General features: G+C 36.0%; 1 protein-coding gene across 3 annotated transcripts; it reads right to left on the bottom strand.

The window, feature by feature from the left end:
* Window positions 1-1,827: 1,827 nt before the first annotated feature.
* Window positions 1,828-14,270, bottom strand: LOC147403373 (heat-inducible transcription repressor). 3 transcript variants are annotated; one of them, XM_086438935.1, is made up of 12 exons: window positions 14,074-14,269; window positions 10,741-11,037; window positions 7,481-7,558; window positions 6,802-7,367; window positions 6,144-6,375; window positions 5,743-6,020; window positions 5,449-5,603; window positions 3,912-4,123; window positions 3,355-3,488; window positions 2,897-3,252; window positions 2,704-2,807; window positions 1,828-2,258 (listed from the first exon to the last, which is right to left on the bottom strand). In XM_086438935.1, the coding sequence occupies exons 2-12, from the start codon at window positions 11,018-11,020 to the stop codon at window positions 2,188-2,190; spliced, it is 2,466 nt and encodes an 821-aa protein (XP_086295061.1). In that variant the 5' UTR covers window positions 11,021-11,037; window positions 14,074-14,269; the 3' UTR covers window positions 1,828-2,187. The 3 variants fall into 3 exon arrangements, with proteins under 3 accessions (XP_086295061.1, XP_086295060.1, XP_086295059.1); XM_086438934.1 differs by having other exon boundaries at window positions 3,361-3,488; window positions 5,743-6,375; window positions 14,074-14,270; XM_086438933.1 differs by having other exon boundaries at window positions 5,743-6,375; window positions 14,074-14,268.
* Between the last annotated feature and the right edge of the window lie 804 nt (window positions 14,271-15,074).

Genomic DNA, 15,074 nt, shown 5'->3' with positions numbered 1-15,074 from the left:
AACTACGGGTTTGTTATATTCCACAAATCCAGTATGGAATATACTACAAAATAATTCATTTCGTACCAATTCGATCTAGTAGAAACAAATCTAGTAACATGGATTTGAAGTTCGAACTAACAAATGGGTTGGTTCTTTAAAAAAATCCGGAACCATTTGAATAGAGATAAAGGAATTAGGTCAACCAAGCACGACCATAAATTTTCAAAACATTAGTTGGTAGAATTAGTGAGAGTATTCCACTCCAATTACGTTGGTATTTGTGAACTTGAAATAAAAGACCATTGTAATGAAATTCAAACTAGTATTTAAAGGTAGGCTCAGTAAAATAACCATTGGTGAAAATGAATAAATACAAAATGGGTTTACGCCCTTTTTGATAAATATTTTAGAATATCCTCACTTTTCGTACTTCCCTCTAAAAGTCACAGTTTCCTCAATAGCTAAATTATTGTGTTTGATTACCCCAAAAACTTATTGAAAAGTCAATTTCCCAGGAAAATGTGATTTCCCCAGCATGATCGTAATTTCTCAAAGAACTAATGAGATACACGATTAGTCAACAATGGTGTGGAAAACATTTTCCTACACCCCAGAAAGATATGTTTCATGTAGGAAGATGTTGACTGCCACATGATTTCGATCAATTTTTCCTCAGAACCCAATTTCCCATGTGTGTCACAATCACAAGGTAAAGAATTTTCTGGGGAAATTGCTATCCCACTTGTTTTCCCAGCAATCAAACAGCCTAGGTCCACCTTTAGAGAGTAGATGAGACCTTCCCATGTGCAGATACAAACATTGCTGTACAATTTGGTCCGAATTCACGGTTCATGGAATGCAATGAATCACGTACCAAGCAGACCCGATCAGATCACTATGGTTTACTGAATTTTTCTTCTTCTTTGGGTTTGAATAACTCAATCAAGATACAACTTATTTGCTCGAGAAATTCTATTCCCCTATTGAGAGGATTGTGAAATTCTTTCTGACTAGCTCCTTCAGATGCCCATTAAAAACCATTTTACAAAGAACCAAATTAATAAAATTCAATTTTCAATGTATCTAGGGCTTCTTCCATGTCAAATTTCATTTTCATTGTTCCAATGTTTTCCCTTCCTTTTTTCTTTCTATCTTTCAAATATTTGTTAAAAAGTCCTGATCAAACTAGATACTTATCAGAAGTCTTACAAAAGCAATTTGTCATTCTTATAGGTCGTGCTTCAGCAAAGTCCATTGTGTCATGTCAACTTGATCACACACAGTCGACCCGGGATATCATAAAACTAAAAGATTAGATTGCTAAAGTGGAATTTGGCAGAAAATTTTCACTAGACAACAATAATGTCAATTATACTTTTGTGGAATAGAATGCTGAGCAGACATTGGACACAACGTTCATAAGATAGGTGCAACAAAAAGAGGCATGTTGAGGGAAATAAGTCAAATAAAAAATTAATCTATGCGACAAAATCTAGAAATAATCCTCGATGGAAAATAACATAAAAGAAAAAAAAAACCAAGTTAAATGATTTGGGCACGTATAGCAAAGACCAATGATTGCAACAATAAGAAGGAATGTTTAAGAATGTGAGGAAGCCCGGAAATGGCATGGAATTAAATGTTATGAAAAGATTTGAACACGCCCAAAACCTTTATACCAATGATTTGGGATTTCTACTCTGTCCGATGCCCAAATTGAATGGTTTTCTAAATATAAATGGTGTAAATCATAAGGGCAATCTAGAAGAGTTGGAGCTTAGGAAAGTTGAACTCTACAAGATAAACTTAATTTGAATTATCAACTATGGAGGATTACAACAAAAAAATCCACCAAGGATCCCTCTGCTTTTATTCTAATTTCATATACCATCTTCTGTATGGTGGTAAACATTTCTCATTCATTAAGAAAAAAAAAGTGTGATTCTAAGACAATGGTTTATAATATAAGACCCATCAATCATCTATGATAGCTCAGGTCTAATTTCTGAAAAAGAATATGTATGCGCCAATGCCACCGACACTACACTAAAAATAACTAGAACATACCTTGGCCTGCCCTTCTAACGGAGGTACTAGTCAAGAATTGCCCAATCTTGGACAACTTGATGAGAAGAATAGTGGATCCGTTGAATCGCCAAGGAGAATACATGATAGAATAATGGGAATGGAATTAAATCGAATTTCCTAGATTATACCTGTTGCAATGCTGGAAGTTGCATTGATCCTCAAAGAGTGGTCTGGAATATAGGTCCGACCTGTTACATCAGGCATATTTTCCAATTAGAATTCCAGGTTAACAATCAAATTTGCAATCCTTTCTTTCAGGAGAAACACACATTTTCCAGATCTATGCATGTAGATAACCTTTGGAGAGAATTCAGCATTATAGTCAACTTTATGCCATTTCCCAAGTATTGTGGTCAGCAAGATGAACCCCATTTTTGGGCTTTAGACCCATAGCTCAGTTGGTTTGACACATTGCAAAGAAACTTTTAGGTCGTGGGTTCAAGTCCAGCTTACCGATTATTATTTTATTTTTTATAAAAGGATGAACCCCATTTCTCATTTCAGCCTTCTAATTATAAAAGGAGGAATTTTATTTGCCAAAATAGCTGATAAATGTTGAGGATTCAGGACGGATTTTTCATATGAACGTATATGGAAAGAAGATCAAGCAAATAGTTAGGAGCAGATGCATACCTTTCTCCTTAACATTAACCTGAAGAGTATCAAGTGTAATTATCCCATCAGTTAATGGTAGCAACTCGAGTTTGACGGTTGCGGTGGATTGAGAAGGAACACATCTGATGTGAACATAGTGAAAAATGATTCTCAACATCATCTAAAATTATTGGAAAAAAAAAAAACAGTAGCAGAAGCAAGGAAAATTTACCCTAGAGGGACTGTGCTCTGCAACCACAGGTGCGTACAACCCAAACCAGTACTGGGAACAACATCAGAGATGGAAGCAGTCTGCTCATCAAAAGAAACAGATCTTGTTCCAGCACTGGCTTTTTCTTTCTGATTCTCTGATACAAAAGGCATCGAACTCAGCTTCTGCTCACTAGTATTGCCTCTATCTCCACTCATTCTTCCTGCAAATTCAGAGAAGCCAACAAATGGGCTCATTGGTGTTGATGGTGCAGAATTTAACGACACCACTGACGGGGGTGAAGTAAATGATGCTGGAGCAAGAACTGTTAAGGTTAGATCTTCTGATGTTAAATTTGAAGCCTGAAGTGTTAACACCTGAAATTTTCAAAATCAATGCACAACTGCACAAGTTAGATAACAAGTTATATGCTTAATAATGTAGGAATAGAATCATTTATTGATTTAGTAATGAGAAACCTGAACCGGAAGTTGAGTGAGTCCTCCCTTGGGTCCAAAAGTTAGTTCTGACATTTCAGATGCAACAGAGATCATGATATCCCTTGTGACACGGGGTCGCCAATTAGTGGGTTGCTTGAAAAATAGCCTTGATTCTATGGTGAGCAGAAAGAGAACAATATAAAAATCATAAATTACATATGAACTTTTTCAGGCTATGTAATAAATGCATGTATGTCTTGGTGTCCGACAATTTGGACATACAGAAACTCAGAATTCCAATCAATGAATGTGTCTGTGAAGTTCATTCCATTTGGTGAGAGACATATTTAAAAAACTTTAGTATTCATATAAGCTGATATTATACATCAAAAGCATATGAACATTATCATCATCAACACATTTATCCCAAAAAATTCAAATCCTTTTCTTTTTTTATAGATAATGCAAGTGTATTTTTATCCGTTCTCACTACCTCAATCCACATTCTTTTTAGTCTGACGTGAGCACAACATTGTGTCTAAGTGTCATAGTTGCACAGATTTTTCAGGTAATAACGTATTAGGATAATGAAATACCAGAGTAGTTGCATCGACATGATACTAAAATCGCATACTGATCTCCACTTGAAGAAATTTTCTTTCCTTCACCAGTCTTGGATGGCAGATCCGAATTTGATAGTGCAACTCCGGTTTGTGAATGTGACTGAGAAGTTCTTTCACCATGAGCCTTAGGATTCCTCCACATAGAAGTTGTTGGTTTGAGAATGAAAGAGTGCTCTTCGTTTCGTCTGCCATGATAAAAATAAAAATAGGTTGTTAATCCAACCTGAATTATGGCTATTACTCTTCGAATACTAACTGAACCCTAAGAATACAATTTATGCTCTGCTTGCAGCGGAGCAACAGTTGAATAGCTTAAGAATACAATTTATGCTCTGCTTGCAGCGGAGCAACAGTTGAATAACTTAAGTACATAGTGCTTGATATGCATTACTTTTAGAAAAGGTACCAATGAATGAAACTTAACCAAACTTCGTGGTAGAACTTATTTGATGAGCTAAATTTCACTATTACACTATCAACCCCTCCTCTAAAGGGAAGATCATGTGTAATTCGGAAGGTATACATATCCTCCCAGAATAAACGTGGTTCAGATTCCTTCACTGAAGTTTTATGGACATGATTTAGAGGAAGTTATTGCATGATATTGGTATGGATTTTTCCCAAGAATTCTCTAGATCTTTCACAAGGGTGGAAGACATGCTTTTAATCACGTGTGGGAAGCCATGTGGAAGATTATTACCTTATCAGTATCTTTGACAGTTTAGAGAGAAAAAAATAGGTGAACTTTTCAAAATGAGGATAGTTGATGTTATTCCTCTTTACGGTTGGCACTCAAGGAACCAAGGGAAACTCCATACAAGGATGAGACGCTCGTGCAAGGACCTCAGTTCTCGTAAGGAGGTTGGCCTATATAAGTCGGAGCTACCCTGTCCCCATAGCAACACAACAGTGTCTGAAGGAAGGAGTTTAGAGGCCTAATGTTAGTATGGATTTCTTACAAGAAGGATACTCACATTGAAGACTTTCAACAACGAGTAGTATCCAAGAAGAATAATCGTTGAAGTCTTTCTACAGACTTTATAACAATGAGGTTTCAGGAAATAATCGTTTGATAGTCCAAGAAGAATACTCTAGCGGATGGACACTAGTGTAGAGAAGAGTTTCAAGGAGGGAACAAGGAAATGTAGATCAACAGTTCAACACTAATATTCTTTAAGTCCACTAATTCAAAGATTTAGTGTTTAGACGGGATAAAATTGTACACGATCTGCAGTAATTTTGAGTGTCTTAGCAGTGAGTGCGATGATGTTTCTTTTCTTCTTCTGTATATAATCTAGTTTGCGCTTTCCTTTCAATATAAATGTTACTTATAAAAAATAAACTATATTTTATTTAAAAAAGGAAATTATGATGCCGTCATCATCAGCAGCAGCAGCATTGAAATCTTATAAAAGATTTTGGGGTCGGCCTGAAAGAATCCCGTTCCTTAATTCAATTCTGCCCAGAACCATGCCTTTGGTAAAATGAGGTAAATAAAATCGACACAAACCTGAGGGCAAGATTTGGTAAACTGTAGTCATTTCCAGCCTCAATACATGCAATTGGTAAGGATACAGGTGTTCCACCTTTTGGAGCCTCTTCAAAAATAACAGTTATGGCATCTAAATATATCACAATATCTGGTGTATGTGATGGAGAAACATTCTGCAAAACAAGGAATTTAAGATTGATGACATTTCTGCAGAATTGTGAAATAGAATCCGACATATAAGTGCACAACTTACTGCAGTCAAATATTTTATTTGAGTTCATTGCTTTTGACTGTAAGAATCACAACTCGCACCTTTATTTGAACACAGAGGAGGTCCTCCGTATTGCAGTCAGCAGCAAAAGAATGAATTTCTACCGGTTGAATAATTTCAAGTTTCCTTCTCCACCTTCTGCCAGGTATGTAGATTCCTTCCAAACCACAATGAACAGAAAACCTTTCTGGCTCCAATGACACACCTCGAAACGATAGAAGCTCCTCATTCTTAGCTTCTGGACTCTTTGAAGATTTAGGGAGTGAAAACCGATCCCAATCGTCTACGTCAGAGATAGGTTTAGAACTTGAGTTTGTACCTGGAGGTGGCATGGTGTTTTGAGGAAGTGAAGACATAGAGTAACTTCTAAAGTGACCAAAAGAGAAGAGTTGGGAGCCAGATGAGGCAGAAAAACTTGACTTATGAGATGTGAAACCAGGACCTGAACTTGAACTCAAGGAAGGGGGTGATAGTGGACGAGTTGGTGGGGGAAGAGTACGATTCAAGGGAAGCAACCATTTAAGCAGTTCCCCACATGGGTCCTCCTGGTTGGCATTAACAAAATTGTCTGGGTCCAGAGGAGCAAAATTTCTATCCTGATATTTCTCAAATTGAAGCACCTCGAGAATGGGGTCTTTGAAAAAATAAGTGCCGACATTCACTTGTAAAAGCACCTGCATCATAACAGATAATTAAATGGGACGAGAATCAGTTCTAGTCCTGGTAACTGTGTTTTTCTTTTTTCCAGCTATTACAAAATTGTGAGACACATTGTATTATTATCATTGAAACATTATTCCAAAAATGTGGGTCAGCTGAACGAATCCTGTTCCCTCCATTCAATTTTTTCTAAAGCCATGTCTTACTTCATTTGAAGTGTGTTTGACTCCATTTTTACTACAAATTAGGGATGCAAAAGTCAGAAAATAAAAGATATAGAAAGCAATAAGAGAGAATCAAGTAAATGAAGCATCACAATAACAACATTAAAGTGACGGGCATGGTCTTCTTTTTCCAAGTTTATTTTATAAAATCACTCTGTCCTTTACAATAGATGAAAAGATTAATTCCATGCACAATAATAGAAATTTGAAACATACCACTATGTCTCCATTAGAGAGAGAGCAGCATTTGATAGCATTTCTAGCCACCCCACCAGATACACTGGCATCAAAACTTCCTCTATCAATAAACGCACTAAGATGACTATCAGTTCTCGAAGTCTTTCTTGCTCCAGCGTCAGAAGTCACAGATGATGGTTCCTGTACATTTCTTTTAGACCAAAGTGGCTCATCTGACTCTGCTAACCTAACAAAAAAATGGGAGTTCTTAAATCTTTCCAACTGCGTCTCAGTCTGTTTTTTGTGATCTTCCATTCTAAGAATAGATTCACTTGCATTTATATCAGCAGCTTTGTCAATATTCTCTTTAGTTAATAGGGTTTCACTGTTCTGTTCTATTTGTTGACTAGCAGAGCCTTGATGCATGGTGTTCTCGTCCCCTCCATTGACAGAACTGGATTCAGTTCCCACGCTATCATTTTGCTGCTTATTTTTCTGTAAAAGAATGCCATTTTTACTCATCACTGCAGCAACCCTAAATGGAGTTATAATCTCCATATCCAGCTTAGATGCCGATAAGCATGCCAATATATGAACCTGTTCACCTGGGAGTAAACACGATTCAGATCCCAAGAAATAAAGCACTTCACAAATGGAATACCTCGATGCATGTCAAACTTGAAAGCTAGACATGAAACATTCAAAAAAGATATAATACCAGGAAATACAAATGAGCGGTCCAAAGAGCGAAATGAAAGTATATCTGGTGCATCACTCCAATTATCAGGTAACTCCTCTGCAAGCACATACAAAGCATCAGGAATATTACGTAAATGTCCTATGGAGAAATAAGACATAGGACTTGATCTCATAGAATTCAGATAATTTTACACATGCCTGTAAAAAAAGAGAAGATAATTTTACCCATGAAAAAATGTTAGATGGATAAATCAATTATTAGGTTCATGAAAATTCAAACAGTCAACCAGATTTTGTAGTAGTCTAGCTTCAAACTAGAATGTTCAGAATTCATCTTATCATATAATAAAGTAGAGTTGGAATAATATGACGCCCCCTACACCCTCATTACAGAACCGTAGATCATTTGCCTCAGGATACACAAGAAAAAGATTTATGATTATGCGTATCCCAAGGCAAATGATTTATGGTTCTGTGATGGGGGCATAGGGGGCGTGTGTCAGAGGGGGGCATCAGAAAATTATTAGTCAATGTATTATCATGTCAAATTTGTATGTTAAGAATGCAAAGAATAAGTTGAATAAATAGGACAACTTCATATAAAAGTAGGACCCATAGAACATTAACCATAGTGGAACTCAGATCTCACAACATGCACAATCGGGTCATTCGTGCCATCATACAAAGTGAACAGGGCACACCTTTTTTGCAGTTCTTTCCCTCAAACGTCTCATCCTCCATCAAACTTTTGATGTGAGATCTGAGGTTCTAGTCATACTTGACTTAAAAATAAATACTAAGTTATATTTCATGGAAATAGAAATATTCCAACATTCTTTCGTTTTGGCTCATGGAATGAAAATATTTTGGTATACTTCATGGAAATATGTTTGAATTTTGAAAAACATGAATTTATATAAAATGATTAGGGAACTGTTTCAATGTTTTTTTCTTTCCAAATGAACCAATGTGGAGCACTAAATGAGGGTGGATAATGTCTTTGTGACATGCATGGATAATGTAGTAAAGAATACTCATCAAGGAGGTTTATGATGAAGATGAGCTCTGAGACTGCTACAGCTACACCTAAACATGTTTGAGTATCTTCACTCTCACAAATTCTGCATAAACACTGTTGCTATTGCCTTGACATGGCAGTTAAATTTAAGAGGGATGTCATATCTGTGAGTCTATTTTGGCTTTGCTTTTCTCTTGGAGTAAATTGTTTGTTGTGTTCAACGGTATCTTCTTTGAGGAGTTTCTAGTTAGGAGGGATAGAGTTTGTAATCTTACGACAGGTTAGTGTTGCATTTTGGCTTTGCTTGTGGTGTGTAGTGGCGTTAATGCCTCCATACTCTTTCTATGTCTGGATGGTTATCTCAACCTCCTACCTTACCTCTTTTTTCTAATAAATTGATCTTTACCTATCAAAAGAAAAAGTGTGCATCAGAGATTTGGCTTCAACATTATAGGTTGGTCGCACCCACACCTTCACAATGCATTATGAAGTCCAGAAATGGAGTTGTCATTCAAAAATTCTCTAAAGATTTTTTTGATAGAAAGGAATATATATATGTAAGACCATATAATTCCAGTTTGAACAAGACAAAAAGTAACAAATAACATGCATATAATTTGGAAACATATATTTTAGGGTACTGATCTCATGACCCCCAGGGTTTTAATAACTAGATAAAGCAAAACCTGCCACATTGCACAGTTCTGGCCCACAACCCCATGCTTTTTAGGCTCTTCACTTGGTGGAACTACACACTGAAATCCCCGATGGCCCGATGGGTATTTCTAGCCATTGATTAGAGCCTTTCTTATACTTATCAACGAAAAAAAAAAACAAAAAGATTTGAGCATTTTATCATAGTGGAATCCAAAGTTTTCTACCTACGGGACAGGCCCATGATGAAAAATACTCAAAAGCAACGGACGTAGATCAGCAATCAAAAAAACTTTCCGGGAAACCATAAAAAACTATTCATTAACCCGAAGGCTAACAGGGTGTTATTTACCATTGATGTGTCATTTCCCCTAATCAGCCCAGGTTTTTATGTCATAAATTCCACCATGGTTTTCACAATAAGCTTCCACTTATGTATTTAAGTTTAATAACTGAATATGAGTGCAGAAGTATATCCTGGTGATGCACCTGCATTATATCAAAGTTAAGCTCTCATCAAAAGAGATGGGCCATAAGAAAGGACACAAGTGCAAGGAGTCTCCAAGAGAATAGTGTTTACTATTTTCAGTAAATTATGTTTTTACCATTTATAATACCAAATCTGTAGACTATTTATACAAAATCAAGACCTTACTATCTGTAGTAAATTCTGTTTTACTTTTTTTAGTAAAACTCATAGTTAATATTTTTGGTAAATTGGGGATTTTAGGTAGAAACTTTGAAATTTTTATTGTTCTTAGAAAAGTTTTGAAGATCAGTTAGCAAGTTGAGAATTTTTGGGAAACGTTGTTAGATTCTTGTTATTTCTATTGGGAGAGTTTAGCAGCTTAATCTAAATCAGGCGTGTAAACTGCAATTACATGGTTAAAGACAACACTTTTTTTTCCCTTTTGTTGGTGTGTGCTTCAAAAGGTGGGATTCCTTGAATTATTGGTGCTTTCCTAGGGGACATGCAACTCAGTCCAGCCATTTTTTTTAACTTTAAATCATTAACTGCAGAAATTGAATGTGATATTTTCTAACTTCAAATAAGACCTCTATAGCTTGTTTTAGCCTAATTTACAGCCACTTTGACCACTGATTACAGACCTGTCATAAATCTATTCCAGCACATAAAACCCTAAATCCATTGTTCAACCTTATTACAATATAAATCCTCCATGACCCTTATACATACACACACAGACACAAACACACAAGGTTTAAAATGTCATTTCGAGGTAATGTTTCGTCAGGAGAAAAATCAAAATGGTTTTGACTGAAAATTCAATGTTTCAGAGTCAATGTTTCGTTCCGATTTCGGCCAAAACAAGAATCTTCTACTGAAACATGTTGAATTATACAAAACTGCATACAAACACATCTATGCAAAATCAAGAAAGGCCAAGGGCGAGACAAAATTTTATCCTTCATATAAAAAAAATTGATGATGGTAAATTTTGGTAAAAAATTCATCATATTATCATGATGGAGAAACATAAGTTCATCACTCTATTCTTATTCTTGAGTCACAAGGACATCTATTACACACATGTAAATACTTGAATCAATATAAATTAGTCACGAGAAATAAGTGAAGGGAGTACTGTGTGGTATGGCTATCCATCCTTCGTGTTCAGTAACATCCAAGTGGTTTTCAACAATTGGAACTTGGTTGTCTGCACTTGGACCAGCAATACCACTGCTTTCACCTTCAACTCCATTGCCATCTCTATCACCATCTTCAGTCTGTGGAAATGGATCTTTCGCAATAAGGCCTTCTAAAGTAGTTGCTGCTTTTGGAATAGAATGAGTCTCAGAGGAGAGTTCACGAACATCAGACTGACTTGGAACTGCAGGTTGCGCAGTCCGCAACAGGAAATTCATCGTGCCTCAAAAGATATCTGTAGATTTACAGTGGAAATTCTATAATATTAATAAGAAAAACTTAACCTCTTTTCAACTCTTCTAATCATGTCATTTTTTAAAGTAGTCTAAAATAAAAGAAAGAGGTAAAACAATGAGGATGAAAGGCATAAAAAGAGTAGACAAGAAGATAAAAAGGAGATCATCTCTGCCACAGAACTAACCCACTAAGCATAAATGTAAATGCACATGATCACCCAAAATTCCTTCCTTTTTTGACAAGTGTAGGATTTATTAGCATTCATAACCAGAATACAGAAAGCGGGAAGCGTAGACTGTTAATATGACCTACCCAGCAGAAAAAATGTAACCCCCATTAAAGATGAGATCCCACCTAAATAAAAAATCCTCCTGGGGAAACTGCTACACTCTTTAACGAGAGAGGACACTTCTAAGTTAAGGATTTAGAACTGAGAACAATATTTTGGTAGTAACCTTCTTTGCCCCCAAACACTGTATGGTTTCTTTCTTTTCAAATAGCCCCACAAATTGCAAAAGGAGAATCCTTCAAAGAAAACAACTGAATAAAAAAAGGATGGTCATTGCTGTCATGACCAACTATGGAGAACCTCAACAACAGATATGGGCATGATTCACCTAATACCAAACCGAATAAAAAAAGGATTCCCAATAGCCTTTATGGGTATCAAATTATCAATCATCAATATCTTATCCAGGGAAGCAATTGACATTAAAAGGCTACCATGGAAGGAAAACTTCAAACCCCAAAGGAAGTAGGACAACTGGTATTGGAAGAACAGATGATATCAAAGATGATTAGAAAGATCTTATGGAGAAAAGACTTCTTGATCCCAAGCCCACAACCATCAATAGAAGAAATATTGAAGGATCTATAAATAATCATGAGGAGACTACCAACCGTCAAGATCTTATCCAAGGAAGCAATCTACATAATAAAAAAGCTACTTTGGAGGGAATCTTAAACCCCTAAAGGAAGCAGGACAACTAGGATTAGAAGAACAGAAGGAAGAGATAAAAAAATGCATAGATCTTACAAAGGAAAGACTCTTGATACCAAATCCAAAGAAATTTTTTCCAGTGCAGCCTTTTATGATCTGGGATGGTGGAAACCTTTATTGGAATATGGGGTACGGGAGGAAATTTAAGTGATTGGGAGATGGAATTTGTTCGTAGCCTTATGAGAAATTATGGACTCCTTTTTAAAGATTTAAGTGTAAAGGTGGCTTTTGAGTCTAGGTCTGTGGTATTACCACATAGACTTCTATCATCCCACAAAGTAGGTAAATTCCCACACTTTTTGTTGAAAGCAAATACTACGGGAAGCCTTACGAAAGAGGATTCACTGCACCATTTATCTTGCCAAAAGTGGACGTTGTCACTCTTACCCAACCCTTACCACACATTACAAAAAAGACTGAAATCAAGAAAATACAATTATCCCAGCCAAGACTCAATTCCTCGTTGAATCTCCATAACCATTTCCCTAAAAGATGATAATTCATGGTCGTAGGATTTTTGGTTCCCGAATCACCTTCATATATAGCATAATGACAATTTCCCAAACCAGATGATACTTATATGCATTATCATGGTCATCTCAAAAAAACTCCACCAATCTCTTTACGATATAAACTAGAATAAAAAAGAGATTAAATTGAGCAGGAAACCCAGAAAGGGTACTTTTAATTAACATGAATTGACCTTCTTTATAGAGGTACCTAGCTAGATATTCATGATTCTAGCCTTGACCGAAATCTCTCAATCACAGGATCTTAAATCGCTTTAGGCTTTTAGCTAGCACCCGAGGGAATATCTAGATAGGTATAGAGAAAAGACTCAATGCCACGCAAAACTACTACTCTAAGAAATGAATATCCTCCACTTTCCCACTCAAAATCTTTACTCTTAGCCAGGTTGATATTAGACCCTGTCGCTGCTACCAATACAAAAACATTTGAAGTTCCCATTCACAACAACAAAAACTTATCCTAAATATTTGGCGTCAACTAAACAAATCATGTTCTTCTTTTCCACTTTCCCATAGCCAAGTCTCCTATTACTATCTCCATCCACATTCTTTTGGGTTTTCCTCTCGCTCCTGACCTTCAACTTGAATAGTTCTTCTAATTAGTTATAAATGGCCTTTGTGAACATGCCCAAACCATCTCAGATGACTTAAACCATTTCAGTCGATTTTCTCCTAGTTTACCGCCTATTGGAGATACTCTTATATTTTCCTAAACACATTCATTTATAATTTTATCTTTCATAGTATTTCCACTCATCCATCTCAACGTCATCATCGTTGTGACACTCAATTTATTGGCATCATGCTTCTTGATAGCCCAACATTCAGCTTCATAAAACATAGATGGTCTTACTACTGTCTTATAAAATTTTCCTTCAAGAACAGTTACCAAGTACAGGTTCAGGGCTAAGTAGGCAAGGAGAATAGAAGTTTGGGTCTGGAATCTGAGCCAATTCATCTGTATTGGCTTGCTTCAATTGCATTATAACTTGTAGATTGCAACAGTTAACTCAAACGAGAGGCCGAAGGATATCATCAAAGATGAAGTAGAGTGTGATCTATTACTCAACAGAGTGATCTAAATCAGGAACAACACCAATAATAAAAGATGTGGAGATGCCTCTTAATTTTGAATCATTTACTGCTCAAATCTTTCCAGAAATTTTCAAAATAATAATAACAGACTGAGAAGATATAATCACATTCAAGTTCCCTTCTCTGTGATCAGAATCATTTGCAAGTTGCAATCTACCAATCGTTCATGAATATCTCAATTAACGAGACCCTAACACAACAAAGAGATTCAAAAGCGACATAACAACCAATATGTGAAAATTGACTCTACAAGATCAAAATAATTCGGTTATAAACCCTAGCTCCTTCGATCAAAAACAGTTTGTCGCCATAACTACCAAGAAAAACAAAATTAAGCCTGCTTGCACTCGTAAAGAACACTATCATGAAGTAATAGCGCAGATTTAGAAGCTAAATTTCGGTAAAGTACCTTTTCGATCAGGAGATTTAGGGTTTCAGCAGAATTCCTCCATTAAAAAAGCTTCGCATACAGTTAAAGGTCTTACAGTCCTTTGATCTTTCATTTGCATTCGGTTTGCTGCATCGGTTGGTTGGAGGGAGAGAGTATACAATGGTTTTAAAACCCGGCATTACCGAGTTGACTCGCCTCCCACATCTCGTCCGGCATGATATAAACTATAAACCATTTAACCCGGATAAGATATACTTTTATTCCAATAATTCCATTTTGCAATTAAATAAGTTGGTTTAGAAGATGCTTAGTCACAAGATCACATTTCTTTTTTTGGCAAGATAATAAATATTTTACAACCTTAAAAAATCAAATTTTTATTAAAATACAAAAATCCAATAGAAATATTTTCAAAATATTAGACAGAGTTATCAAATCTAGTTAATGTAAATTCACATTAAAATTCTCACTCCCTTCATGATATTGGGATGACTTGGGCAAGTCTTCTTGATCTCAACCATTTTAAAAATTATGTGTAGACTACAAGTTCTCGGATTGATTCCACTCGGTGTATTCCAAATTGTCTTGGACATGTCAACTCCGAGGGCCACGGTCCTAAAAATTTGTGATTAATAAAAATACAGATTTTTGTGATTACAACATTTATTGATAAAATAATAATTTTCTAATGCCCCCTCTAACATACACCCCCACCCCCATCACAGAACCGTAGATCATTTGCCTCAGGATACATATAATCATAAATCTTTTCTTATGTATCCCAAGGCAAATGATCTATGATTGGGGGGGGGGGGGGGGTTAGGGGTTTCAGATTATCATGACTTTTATTGATGTAATTTTGTAATAGAAAATTTATTATATATTAATAAAATCCATTTGAATCGGAGTTAAGTCCAATGCAAGTTCACTCACCCGAGTCACTTTGGTCTCTACAATCATTGAGATGTTTTCAAAGTAGTTGGAACAATGACCAACCTTCATCGATCAAGTCCAAACAA

This window comes from Akebia trifoliata, chromosome 4 (assembly GCF_017979445.1).
Source record: "Akebia trifoliata isolate Shusen 1 chromosome 4, ASM1797944v1, whole genome shotgun sequence".
Lineage (NCBI taxonomy): Eukaryota > Viridiplantae > Streptophyta > Magnoliopsida > Ranunculales > Lardizabalaceae > Akebia > Akebia trifoliata.
This window is presented reverse-complemented; position numbering and strand designations above follow the sequence as displayed.

What these genes read in the sequence shown, in the direction of transcription:
- LOC147403373 (XM_086438933.1), bottom strand. Translation starts at nt 11,020, where the DNA reads ATGAATTTCCTGTTGCGGACTGCGCAACCTGCAGTTCCAAGTCAGTCT. An exon ending in TCTCTAATGGAGACATAGTG is followed by an intron (nt 6,376 to 6,801) that starts GTATGTTTCAAA and finishes GTTATGATGCAG; the next exon opens with GTGCTTTTACAAGTGAATGT. An exon ending in TCACTCAACTTCCGGTTCAG is followed by an intron (nt 3,253 to 3,354) that starts GTTTCTCATTAC and finishes TGAAAATTTCAG; the next exon opens with GTGTTAACACTTCAGGCTTC.